The sequence below is a fragment of the Monocercomonoides exilis genome (genome assembly GCF_001643675.1).
Source record: "Monocercomonoides exilis strain PA203 chromosome Unknown scaffold9-1957334, whole genome shotgun sequence".
NCBI lineage: Eukaryota > Preaxostyla > Oxymonadida > Polymastigidae > Monocercomonoides > Monocercomonoides exilis.
The window spans coordinates 932,726-946,020 of record NW_027150554.1 but is presented as its reverse complement, the minus strand read 5'-3'; the positions used below and the strand labels follow the sequence as shown (position 1 = coordinate 946,020).

The 13,295-nt window shown below is 31.2% G+C and overlaps 5 protein-coding genes across 5 annotated transcripts; 2 read left to right on the top strand and 3 right to left on the bottom strand.

The window, feature by feature from the left end:
• Positions 1-796: 796 nt before the first annotated feature.
• MONOS_11831 (uncharacterized protein) lies at positions 797-1,951 on the bottom strand (the record flags this gene model as incomplete). The annotated part of the gene is made up of 2 exons (XM_067864400.1): positions 797-1,534; positions 1,592-1,951. 2 exons carry the CDS (start codon positions 1,949-1,951, stop codon positions 797-799), a joined length of 1,098 nt encoding a protein of 365 aa, XP_067732448.1.
• Positions 1,952-3,279: 1,328 nt separating this feature from the next.
• MONOS_11830 (uncharacterized protein) lies at positions 3,280-3,795 on the top strand (the record flags this gene model as incomplete). Its single annotated transcript, XM_067864399.1, has 3 exons — positions 3,280-3,347; positions 3,558-3,629; positions 3,690-3,795. 3 exons carry the CDS (start codon positions 3,280-3,282, stop codon positions 3,793-3,795), a joined length of 246 nt encoding a protein of 81 aa, XP_067732447.1.
• An 800-nt stretch (positions 3,796-4,595) lies between these two features.
• On the top strand, positions 4,596-4,999 carry MONOS_11829 (uncharacterized protein; the record flags this gene model as incomplete). Its single annotated transcript, XM_067864397.1, has 2 exons — positions 4,596-4,629; positions 4,758-4,999. 2 exons carry the CDS (start codon positions 4,596-4,598, stop codon positions 4,997-4,999), a joined length of 276 nt encoding a protein of 91 aa, XP_067732446.1.
• A 668-nt stretch (positions 5,000-5,667) lies between these two features.
• On the bottom strand, positions 5,668-5,898 carry MONOS_11828 (uncharacterized protein; the record flags this gene model as incomplete). The annotated part of the gene is made up of 1 exon (XM_067864396.1): positions 5,668-5,898. The coding sequence occupies one exon, from the start codon at positions 5,896-5,898 to the stop codon at positions 5,668-5,670; it is 231 nt and encodes a 76-aa protein (XP_067732445.1).
• Positions 5,899-11,659: 5,761 nt separating this feature from the next.
• Positions 11,660-12,919, bottom strand: MONOS_11827 (putative Capsular polysaccharide synthesis protein). The gene has a single exon (XM_067864395.1). The coding sequence runs from the start codon at positions 12,901-12,903 to the stop codon at positions 12,016-12,018; it is 888 nt and encodes a 295-aa protein (XP_067732444.1). The 5' UTR covers positions 12,904-12,919; the 3' UTR covers positions 11,660-12,015.
• Positions 12,920-13,295: the final 376 nt, after the last annotated feature.

Genomic DNA, 13,295 nt, shown 5'->3' with positions numbered 1-13,295 from the left:
TATAATAATCACAAAAAACTTGTGATATAATATTTTATAATTTTAAATTTTTTTGGTTGGAATAAAATTATAACAAACTATTTGTTTCACATAATTGATTGGTGAACGTTATGAAAAGTGCGTAGACAATAAATAAGAATATTTTCAACAAATTTCCAATAATTTTTGAACATCACTATTTTTATGCAAAAAACGAAGATCTTCCCACAATTTTTATTTAACTTGAAATTTGTTGGTGAAACTTAAAATAACTGCCTTTTTTTCAATTTTTCTGAAAAATTTCAAAATTTCTTGATTATTTCAAAATAACATATACGAATTTCAAAATTTTTCGAAAATTTCACAATTACACAAAAATTGTGCAATTCATCTAATACAAAGAAAAAGAAAAATATGAAGTTTAAAATGAGGCAATTCCATTTTTCAAAAAAATGCTCGTCTTTTCTCCTCTCTGATTGAAGCAGTCTGTCTTTCATCATTTTTTCCCAACCATTTATTTTTCATTTGCAAAAATCAAAAGAACTTCTGTGCATCGCTAAAAGAGAAAGAAAAAAAGAGATAGAATGGAAAGGAAAAAATTAGAAATTATCATTGCAAAAAATGTTGCATTTATTCTTATTTTTGATGATCTCTTTCTTTCTTTCTTTTTCTTTTGTTAATTTTTCGAAAATAAATAAATAAATAAATAAATAAATATTTTTGCCATTTTGAGAAGTGTATTAAAAAGACAGTTTTTGAGTTACAAAATAAATAAAAATCACATTTCCTCAAACATTTACAAAATAATCAGAAATATTCAAAGATAAATAAATACGTTATGATTTGCAAAAATGTAACTAAACTTTTCATAAAAGCTTGCTACGATATCTTCGAATCCCTCTTCTTCCATCTTTTCAAACATTTTCCTTTTCAACTCTTTTCTTTTCGCTTCTTTCATTTCATCCTTCTTCTTTTCTTCCAATCGTTTAGAAACATTTATGAAAAAGATCAAGAGACTACACTCAATATTGTCACTCAACGTTGGTCGCTGAAATTCCTCCAAAACAGTGTCAAATGCTCTTCCTTTAAGCAAGTCTTTAACATTCACAGCTCTTCTTTCCGCTTCAGTTCTCAATAAATGAATGCACCAATCGCCAATTTCTTTGTAATTATCCTTCGCCACTTGATATACCTGAACAATGCTGCCTATAAGTCCAGCAAGTTCTTCGTTCCACAATGTGATTGAGTATAAGAAATGAAAAATTTCACTGAACCATTTCTCGATAACACGCTCTTCTTTCGTTTCTTTTCCCATTTCCTCTTCTTTCTCTTTCTTCCAATTCACGCACTTTGAAAGCTCTTCCAGTTCTCTTGCTGCTTCTCTCGCTAAATGAAGCTCATTCACGATGACTTCTTCCAAGCCATTGTCAACCAAAAGTCGGTCTTTCAAGAACCGCCAAGCAGATTGATAGGCAAGTCGTGTGAGATTGCGATTCTCTTGATGATATTTGATGATTTCTTTGATTTCATTCAGATACAATTCTTTTTTGACAAACTGACAAGAAATAAGCAAAAAATTATAATAGCAAAAAGGAAATTAAATTTCACACACATTATCTCTAATGCTGCTCAACGCTAGCAAAGCCATTTCCGCTTCTTTTCGAGTCTCTTCGCTTTCCTCTTTCTTCAACGCAACTTTCAGGAGACAAGATACACAAATTTCATTTACTGTTTCTGAAAGGACAACGTATCTGTAATTTAAAGAAAGGAAGCATTCACACAAATCAGGCAAAAGCATTTTGTTCTTTTCTCCTTTCTTCTTTTCTTCATCAATAATCATCTTCTCAAATCTTTTTTGCAACGAAGATCCTCCAAATCTTAGATTCCATACATCTTTCAGCAATTTGCAATATCCAATACGCTTCATCAACAAAATTGCATCTTCCATCGAAAGTTTCTTTTCTTCAATCATTTTGTTCATATTGTCGAACAACTCAGTGGTAAAAGTGTCATACAAATTTGAAAAATCCATTTCTTCAATTAGTTCAATCATTTCTTCAATTTTCTGTTTCTGTTCTTCCTCACTGCAAATTTTAAGCTTAGAAAATAAAACTTCAATTAATTTATTAATTACCGAAAGCGCTGAACATTTCAAAAAATTGAAAAAATTCACAAACTTGAAAACTTATCTTCAAGAGACGGCTTCTGGATATCATCATTGGGTTTATCTTCACTGCACATTTCCATTCTGTCTATTTTTAGTAAAGATCAATTTGCCGCAAAATTTCAAATGAAAAACAGAAAAACAAACAGAAAAACAAACATTGTTGATAATTGACAAAACTAAAATATATTATCAAACTCAATTCTTTTGCTCAATAAAAATCTGCGTTAAAAAAGAAATCACAAAGAATCTGCAATATTGGTCGTATTTAGCTAAATACAAAAGAGTTTAAATTCTGTCTGATCGAACCAACAATAATTCATTCTTAGTAATTAATAACATTTTATATGAAAAATTGAACTTATTGAAAAATATCCCACATGCCTAGAATTGAATATTTAAAAATTTCCATTTCAACATTTTGAGCAATTTGAAGAAGAGGAGAAAAGACTTTGAAAAGAACTTTGCAAAGAGGAGACAAAAAAGAAGCCGTTTGATGATTAATCGTGCGTATGCTTCATTCTCCAACAAATCAAAATGCAGGCATTAGAAATTCAATTTTTGCACTCGCATTTTGTGTTATCTGAAAGCTCTCCTTGATAGAAATGATTTTTCCTGTTATTTCGGAGTGTTTGCTGGTTTCCGTGAATGTTTCAGTTTTAATGTGTTGAGTTTAGTAATAAACAAGGGATTCTTTTATAATTAGTTAATTTCTTGAGTTGGTAATTCGAGCTAAAGGAAAATTGATGGAGGGAATCAAGCTTTCGTTAATCCACATTTTAATGGTGCTCGGAAACATGATAACTGAATCACTTTGGGAACAGAATCAAGGCAATAATGAACAATATCGTTGATCGGGCAATGAAAGAGATTTTCCCAAAAGATTTTGAGGTTATGCGAAGATGAAAGAATTCGAGAAGGCGAAGGGAGGTTAATGCAATATGCGGAATCAAGCGCATGCAAGATTGAGAATTCATTTCAACACATTTATCGTTTAATGATGTTGCCAGTTGACGTGTATTTTTCTGTGAATACGCTTGTTACGTTTTTTGGAAAATCATCATTTTGGATTGTTTTGATGGTTATTGTAGATTCTCCAATATCAGCATTGATTTCAAGGCAAAACTTGAAGCAACATGGACGAAGGAGAAACGAATCCGACAAAACAGAACAGACTGCAATTGAAGTGTCTGATCAAATTGGGGTGTGTTATCCAAATGAAGTCATATTTTGATATTAATTTTTTTGAAAAAAATATTAATGAAAAAGAAAGAAAGAAAGAAATCATAAAAATAATAAAAAATTACTCATTCTTTTTGGACAATTACAATTTCATATTTTCGCTTTTGTTTTTTCTTTTTCTTTTTTTTAACGTTGCCGATCTTTTAACTTTTTTTTAAAAAAAAAAAAACAGCTGTGAAGAGATTATCAAAGACAGACTGTTTCAATCAGAGAGGCGAGAAGACAAGCTTGTTTTAAAAAAGAGGTATTGCCTCATTTAGGAATTAGCTTTTAAATTGATTTTCTTTTTTTCTTTTTCTTTAAGGTTTACTGACATATTTTGCAGACTTAAAAAATTATTCACTCAAAAACTGATTCTTGCAACAGATCCTCACCAATTCCATCTGAAGCAGCATTCAATCGCTTTGTGAATGGGCTCGCATTCATCTTGTTTGTTTCATTGAGCTTTTGGAACCATCTGCCTTTTGAAAGTGTTTGTCTTGTTTCCTTCCATCTGAATCGATGAATCATTCAGAAAACAGCTGGAAGGAATCCAAATTGAAGAAAGCAGACGCAAACACATTGGAAATGTTTCTGCAGTCAGCCGAGTCTGCTTGCAGATGAGAAGGGGAAGAGGGAAAAGAGGGAGAAGAGGGAGAAGAGGGAGAAGAGGGAGAAGAGGGAGAAGAGGGAGAAGAAGGAGAAGAGGGAGAAGAAGGAGAAGAGGGAGAAGAGGGAGAAGAGGGAGAAGAGGGAGAAGAGGGAGAAGAGGGAGAAGAGGGAGAAGAGGTTAGAATTATCAGTCCGTTTAAAAAAGGAGTGGAGATTGTGTGTTTTCATCTGACGTCATGGCATGACCGAAGGTTGATTCTCTTCCTTCGATGATGTACTTTGCCAGCCATTTGTTGACTGGTTGTCTGTTTTTTTTATGCGGCAAGAGGAAATTTTGGAGAACAAGAAACCCAGCTGAGTCGATAATTACCAAACCATCGGAGACGGGAAAATGTTTCAAGGCCAAAAAGATGGTTTGATTTTTTTGTTTCATTCATTTTTCTTTAAAGGTGCTCTTTGAATGAATATGGATTGGTCACAAACAGGATTGTCACGGAAAGAAACCTGTTTATCCTTTTTCAAAAGAACCAGAAGTTTATGAGATTATTCATGTTTGAATTACATTGAACGTGACATTCGTGACTTCTTCCATCATTTTGGCATGACGCATATCCTGACAATGCTTTGGATGAGCTTGAAAGAGAGAAAAAGAAGTTTGTTTGGTGTATTTGTTCGGAATGTTTGGCAGAAGCGACCCTTTTGTTGGAGCTGATAAGCTGGCTGGGCATTTTCATTAACAACAAATTCATCTTTTTCAATCGATCATTCTGACTTGGAAAAGCTGATATCGACTACTTTTCTTCACCTTCTTCTTCACCTTCTTCTTCGCCTTCTTCTTCTCCTTCTTCACCTTCTTCACCTTCTTCTTCTTCTTCTTCTTCTTCTTCTTCTTCTTCTTCTTCTTCTTCTTCTTCTTCTTCTTCTTCTTCTTCTTCTTCTTCTTCTTCTTCTTCTTCTTCCTCTTCTTCTTCTTCTTCTGCAATTTGCCCTTTTCCACCAATAGCCCCATCTTCAACTTCTTAATTGCCTTCTTCATCAACTTCTTCTCCAACTTTTTCGATGCAATTATCACTTTCTTTGCATCGGGTCGGAATATCGACCTTCTGATTCATTAAAGCTGTTCAATAGGAAACACAGACAAATTGAACCAAATTTTATTTCATTCACTTTTTATTCTCTCAACATCATCATAATCGTTATCAATGCCTTTTATTGTTACGCATAAAAATGAATCAGAACTGCTTTCCCCTTTGCAATGGCGCATTCAGCTCTCCTTCGGCTCTTCGTTCGGATTCAGTGCGCCAACAGCTGAATCGGGTGAATCGGGGTGTGAGGGGGAAGAAGTTGCGGACACATCACAGTCTTCAGCTCGATGAATGACGCAGCCAAGAAGCGAAGAGAGAGGAGTTCAAGTTCAAATGGAAGAGGCAAAGAAAGCGTAGTTCAGTTGCAAGATGAATGCTGTGCAGAGGAAAGGGAAGCAGTATGAAGAGCCAAAGACGAAGAAGAGGACGAAAGAGAAAGACGAGTTTTGCACATCACAAATTGACTCTTTCGAAACAAGACTTGCACAGGTGGCAACAGAAAGAAGGAGGAGGGACATGGGAAGAGAAGTAGGAGATGACGATGACGACGAATTGCAGCAGACATTCTGCTCGTTCGACAGAACACTCTTCTGCCCAGCTGTACACTCAAAGCACCACAGCCTCCTCAACATTTGCCACCACTCCGTTTTCTCCCTTGCCACACACACAATTGTCTGCACCTTCTGTTCTTGTTGGAAGTCCGTAGAACCCATTCATGCTGTAATCTCCCTCCACAGACTCCTCTTCACCCACAAAGAAGTCCCACTGCACATTCAACCCAAGCTCTTCTTCTTTATCGTCCATGCCTTCATTTTCCTCCTCTAACAATTCGGTCATTGGGTTCTATCGCTCTCGAAGTGCTGCAGTCAATAAAAGTGAAAGGAATTTGCAAAAGTTAGGGAAACAGCAGATAGCAGACAGTCAGGAGAATTCATTTTCTGAATGCAAATGGAATGACATAAAAACAACTGGAACATCATCATCTGTAATTGATAGAGTTTCGAGTGGTGGGGCGAATTACATGCATAATCAAGTATCTGGAACAATATCATCGTAATATCTAACCTTTTGCAATTGGATACTGTTTTTGGTATTTTTTTCTTATTTGATCAATAATGTGAAATACGGAGAGAAAAATAAATAAACAAAGATAAAAAATTGAGAAATGATCGATTATATTTTGTAGATAACAGCAAGTCCATTTTGATTGCTATTATTAGTTGCAAATTGAAGAATATGATTTATCATCGTTCATTTTTTAAAATAAAACAGAATTTTTTGATCGAAATACATTTAAAACAAATCTGGTCAATAATATGGTTTTTAAATATAAATGGATAATTATAATTAATTTTTTTGTGCTGTTTAAGAAAGTGATTCTTGAGAATTTTTTTGAAAACTACAATAAATTTTCTTTGAAAAAAGTTATTCCGAAAAGACGGAGTTTATTCCAATTAATTTTTTTTATTCCAATAAAAGTTATTTATTCCGAATAAACTTTGTTTATTTGAATATGTTATTTTTATTCGAATAAAACCTTTCTATTCTCATTGTATCTATTGTTCAAACAAGAAATAAAACTTCATTTTGCGCTTATAAAGGGTTGTTTTTGAATAAAATTTCATTTCGAAAATTTTCTTCCATTTTCTTTTTCATTGAAAAAGAATTTTGAAGAAATTTCGTTAATTGTTCTTCAAAGCAAAATTTCATGAAGGATAGGCTTTGTAGAAGTTTGAAAATACGAAAATGAGGTTTCACAATGTTTCTTCCTTTTGTTAGTGTGCATATTTTATCTTGACCTCATAATTTTATCTCAACCCTGTTTTTTTGAAACTTATTTTTGCTTTTTTGATTTGTGAAAAGGCTAAAAACAAAAACAAAATTAATAGACTTCTTGATATTTTTGTTTTTCAGAATTCTGTTAAAAAATTTTTTGATATTTTTTTGTTCAAAAAAATATTAAAAATTTTTATTATTTTTGGACCCAGATCAAAGACTTGCTGGTCATGAAGCGAATATTTCATATCGAACGTTTCAAGCCACAGCATCTCAATTTTTCATTCCAATATTATTATTTTAACTTGTTTTTAACATTTTCAATTTTATTTTTGACCCTTTTTTCTCATATCACTGTTTTTGCTTAAAACACGATTTTCGGAACAAATATGAATTTGTGTAAATTTTTAAGCAGATAAAAAAAACAAGGTATTATTTATTGTATATTTTTGATTAATTCTGAAAAGAAAAAGAATTGAACAAGAATTTGAAGCGAAATGGCAGAACATATAACTATTTTGATCTGAAAATTGTTCGTCATATACAAATATTTTGTTGTTTTTTCTTTGAGATATCATTTCATTTCAAATTTGTTTTTATTTCATTTCATTAAATTTAATACAAATGGATGCATGTCTCTGAAATCGTGTTTTTTGAAAATAAGTGTGAAATGAGGAAAAGTGTTAAAAAAACAAGTTGAGAAAGTTTAAAACAACTAAATCGTATAATAATATAACGATGTATTATAATATGAAAGCTTTAAACTTCCGATAAAAAATATTCGCTGGAATAGCAGCAAGTCAATGATCAAAACAAAAAATTATTATTATCCTCGATCTTTTTGAAAAAAATGAAATATAGGAAAAAAAAAATACAGAATAAGGAAATTAAAACATTTCAAACATTTCTGGTTATTTTTTATTTATCGCAGGCTTGTGTAAAGCTTTAAGCATGGCAAAAAAGAAAAAGGTCTTGATAAAGAAAAAAGGTCAAGATAAAATCATAGCCCTAAAAGTGGTATATCTTAGCTTCGTTCGGATTTAGCAGGAGAGTATCACTTTCATATCTGATCGCTTTCATTTCACTTAAAGAACAGAAGCGGAATAGCTGGAATGGCAAAAATGTTATTTCGACATTTTCATTTTGGAGAAATTTATTAGAATATTAGATTATTTTGTCTTTGAAGTGTGTTTGGATTGTGCATTCATCAATGAAACGTAGTGATCATTCTTCACATCAACAACAATGAATTCATATTTTAGATAGGGTTACACTTTAACCTCTGACCCTTTTTTTTACCCCCACCTTTTTTTTTTTGTGGAGCTGGCTACGGCTTAATACAAGCTTGTAGCCAACAAAAAATAACTAGAAATGTTTATTTTTATATATTTAACTTTTACAGAAAAAAATTTTTTTACGAAAATTTTTTCACTTTGAGATCTCGGTATTTTTTAATTTTATTTTTCGATCATTGAATTGATGGTCTTTCCATGAATATAACATTCTGGAAGTTTTAAGCTACATCATCATTACACCTCATATCCTTTTTATTTCTTTGATAACTTTTCACATTTCACAAGTTTCTTTCTCATCTGTTTTCTCATTTCATCGATTTTTCGAAAAAATGAAAAATTTTTGATTGTGTAAAAGACAATTTTTTAATTTTATAAGCTGTCTCTTATTTTTTACTCAATATATTATTGCACACTCACATAATTTTTTGCAGAAAAAATGTCACTGGTTGGAAAAATCAAAACAACAGAAAATGATGTTTTTTATTTTTCCATTAAAAAACAAAATTTGAAAAACTTTTATGTGATTCCACATGATTAAAATTTAACTATATATTAAGGATAATCTGAAAAATATTTTCAAAAACTCATCATTCCTTATGAAATTGCATTATTTCGAAAAGTCGATGAAATGAGAAAACAGGTGAAAAAGAAACTTGTGAAATGTGAAAAGTTATAAAAACAATAAAAAGGATATGAGGTGTAATGATGATGTAGCTTAAAACTTCCAGAATGTTATATTCATGGAAAGACCATCAATTTAATGATCAAAAAAAAAAATTAAAAAATACCGAGATCTCAAAGTGAAAAAATTTTCGTTAAAAATATTTTCTGCATAAGTTTAATATATGAAAATAAACATTTCTAGTTATTATTTGTTGGCCACAAGCTTGTATTAAGCCGTAGCCAGCTCCACAAAAAAAAGGTGGGGGTAAAAAAAAGGGTCAGAGGTTAAAGTGTAACCCTATTGCAGATCAGAGAAAGAAAAAGATTGTGATATTCGATTTAATGATGAAGCCGAAATGTAGCTGCAGAAACATATCTGATAATTTTGCTGATGTATCTTATTTTGAAAAAGTGTTGAAGATGAATCAAGATAAACACAAATTGAGAAGGAAAGAAAGAAAGAAAGAAAGAAAGAAAGAGAGAGAGAGAGAGAGAGAGAAGGTAATTTGACAAAGAAGATATAATTTCGAATGGTTCAACCAGATGAGAGAACTGCATGTCTGCTGCTCTTCGAAAAGGCACTTGGAATAAAACTTCTTTACAAGCCTCATGTCACTTTTGCATCCCTCTGCATCCTCATCCATTTGTGGATTCAGTTTAACCTTTAACCGCTTTCTCGTTGAATCGAATACTCCTTTCTCTATCCAATCTGCCCAACCTGCCTCTGCTTCTGCTTCTAATTATTGTCCGAACTGCAAAAGAGTTTTCTGAAACTATTTGAAGAATTTGAGTTGCTTTCAAGGAACGCTTCTTTACGCCAAGCGAGCCAATAGCACAGTTTTATCTCTTTATCTCTATCTGTCAAAGAAACTCCTTTCAGATCTCCTCTTCAGTTTGCTTCGTCTGCTCGTCTTGCTTGCTTTGTCAAATCCATCGTTTATGTTTCTTCTTCTTCTTCATTGAAAAAGTGAAAACTCGTTCGACAATCCAGCTGCAGATTATCTTCTACCAATTGTTTTTGTCAAACATTTATTCAGTTGCATCGTCAGCAACAAGATTCATTTAATGGTTGTGCTTCAGATATGTCATTTTGAGGATGCGAAAGGGCATGAACATATGGTACGGAATCGATACAGATCGCGTTGCTTGTGATTACAGTCAAAACCGGATATAATCACATCGGTTTTTGCACAACTTTATGTGACTATATCTGATTGTGATAATATGCGATGCTGCTTTCAACAGAAAAATATTAAAATTAATAAAATAAATAAATTTTGGGTCAGTTTTTTTATTTTTGAAAATTCTTCATTAAAACGCATTTTTGAAATGTAAAAACAATTTTTTTCATAAATACACATTATTTTAACTTATTTATACATATTTCTGAAAAATCGAAATAATGAGATTTTTGATCAAAACGTTGATTTTTCAATGAAAAATCCACTCATAATGTGACAAAATGTGATAATATGTTTTCATTTCTGTGATTATATGCGATGAAAAATGAATGAAAAATTGGCTAAAAATGTCGGTGCATCGAAAAATGTGACTATATACGAATGTGATTATATTCGACGTGATTATATCCGGTTTAGACTGTATTTAAATAAATGCTGTTACAATGAGTAAAATACCCGGAACATGGTAAAAAACCCGGAATTTTTGTAAAAATTCATATATCTCGACAAGTTTAAAAAATTAAATTATGATAATTCACACATTCATACATCAGTATATAACACATCTAACCATATTGAAGTTTTTATTTGTTGTGTTGTATTTATGAAGAAATAAATAATTTTTATTTTTGAAAATGTGACTTTTAATGAATTTTTCTATTTCAACTAAATGATTCACTTCATCTTTTATACACACAACTAATTTTTTCTTTGTTGCAAACTGTTTGGGTTATTTTTTATTTTCTGCAATTTGCTCTTTCTGACGGAATGAAAATCTGTCATTTTCAAAAAATCACAGTCAATGGGATAACTTAAAAAATATTTTTTGCAAAACACAAAAACATCCAAGTGGATTTAACACATGCAATAATAAATATGACAGTTATAAAAAATTACCACATTTTTGAAATTAAAAGAAAATTCCATTATCGTTTTGTTAAATACGATTTTGTAATAATTTCAATGAAAATGATTATTATAAATGATCAGTTATGAAAACTAATTGCATTATTGAAATGAATATAAAATCATTTTTAATTTCAAAAATGTGGTAATTTTTTATAACTGTCATATTTATTATTGCATGTGTTAAATCCACTTGGATGTTTTTGTGTTTTGCAAAAAATATTTTTTAAGTTATCCCATTGACTGTGATTTTTTGAAAATGACAGATTTTCATTCCGTCAGAAAGAGCAAATTGCAGAAAATAAAAAATAACCCAAACAGTTTGCAACAAAGAAAAAATTAGTTGTGTGTATAAAAGATGAAGTGAATCATTTAGTTGAAATAGAAAAATTCATTAAAAGTCACATTTTCAAAAATAAAAATTATTTATTTCTTCATAAATACAACACAACAAATAAAAACTTCAATATGGTTAGATGTGTTATATACTGATGTATGAATGTGTGAATTATCATAATTTAATTTTTTAAACTTGTCGAGATATATGAATTTTTACAAAAATTCCGGGTTTTTTACCATGTTCCGGGTATTTTACTCATTGTATTTTAACAATCTCTCACTTAATCAAAATGTTTTCTGATATCTGATTGTTGTTTTTGAAATTGAATAAAATGTTTTTTATTTGTTTGTTTTGGACTTGATAGCAGCTTTGGTGTGTTTTCATTTCTAATTTAATGGTTAAATAGGCATTGTTTGTGGGGAAAAAAAGAATGAAAATTTTGGTTTGGAGCTTTATTGATTAACGTTTCAGAGAAAAGGTGTTCTTGAAAAAGTTGAACTGAACTTCAAGAGTATTAAAAAATAAATAAAAATCAAAAATCTAAGAAAAAAATGAAGTTGGTTTGAAATACACAAATACAAGTAGAAATAAATTTATTGAGAATTACAGATTGTGAAATTAAAAAATAAAAACGTGTGAGTTTGATTGATTAATAAATCACTCACAAATTGCGGGAAAAAAAAATGAAGTAATAAATACATTGCAAAAACTAAGTGAACGGAAAAGATGCTTAAATGAAATGAATCGCTAACTATTATTTTAAAAAATAACAAAACAGTGTTTGAATAGAAATTTATATAATATCAACATCCGGGAATTTCACTATTCCTCTTGATCCTGAACAAAACTTTGTGATTGGATACTGCCTCACTTCCGGATCATTTTCCCACCTATCCGCAATACATGCAGATTCCCAATCGCAACCAATATTCAGCTTGTAAAAATAATCTTCCGAATCCATAAGAATTACATTTGGATTTCCATTGAATTCTCTTTGCACCACCGTCTGCATACACACGTAAGCGACGTAATACGTCGCCCAGTAATCATGTTCTGGATCCGAACCAAATTTGTGGATAACGGGACTTTTTATTTCCACTCCACCATAAATTCTATCTTTCATGTATGATAAACGTCCCATCGGCATCATAATCCTGAATTCTTCCAAGACTTTTCCAAGAAGCGGGCTTCCCTTAGGTGCCATCAAAAACCCAAACTCAATGTGAAATGTTGGTGGATAATAGCTGTTGAAGGCAAGCAGATCAGCTTTTGCCTTTGTCAATTTTTGATGGCATTCTTCCAAAAATGTTTCATTGCAAATATATGTCGTTGCATCCATCCACAGACCACCGTATTTATAAAGCAATTGAAGGCGATAAAAATCAGCTTTAATCGCTCGAGGAAATTTCTTCATTTTTGATGGAATTGTGCTTCTGTCCATATACAAACTAAGTGTCGAATCTGTGATAAATATAGGAGTGAAATTTTTTACCTTTTCCTTCAAGTTGTGCAAAAGATAGCGAACTTCCTGATTCATTTTGCCTTCCCAATACAGCCAGATAATTTTTGGTACTTCATACGAGTCTTCATCTTGAATCGGTACAAAATTCTGAAGAAAAGGTTCTTCACTTGATGATGCAGCTGCAGAAAGGAAAATCGGGAATAGCAACAACAGATACATCAATGAAAATGAAATCCTTTAGAATTAGATGAATAATAAGTACAAAAAGTCACATAAAAAAAATAACATTCACAAAAACACATATCAATCTGACAGGATAAATTGAAAAGAAATGCACACTTCCCAAGCAGCTGGGGCTGAAGATTTCGAGAATAATTTTGTTTGATCTCTTGCATAAGTCGATCCTTTTCGAAAAAATTCTAAAAAACAAGAACAATTAAAATGAAAAATCATCAAAATTATAATTATAATAATAAATATTGATACGGAAAATCCAAAAATGTGAATGGTTAACATTTCTATTTGATGGTCGATGATTTCTTCACAAATATGTTCAGCCTTTGCAGCCTAAAATTAAAAAAATGAAAGTCTTTTCCATTGACAAGCGTGCA

Coding starts and splice junctions, on each gene's coding strand:
- MONOS_11827 (XM_067864395.1), bottom strand. CDS start 12,903: ATGTATCTGTTGTTGCTATTCCCGATTTTCCTTTCTGCAGCTGCATCA.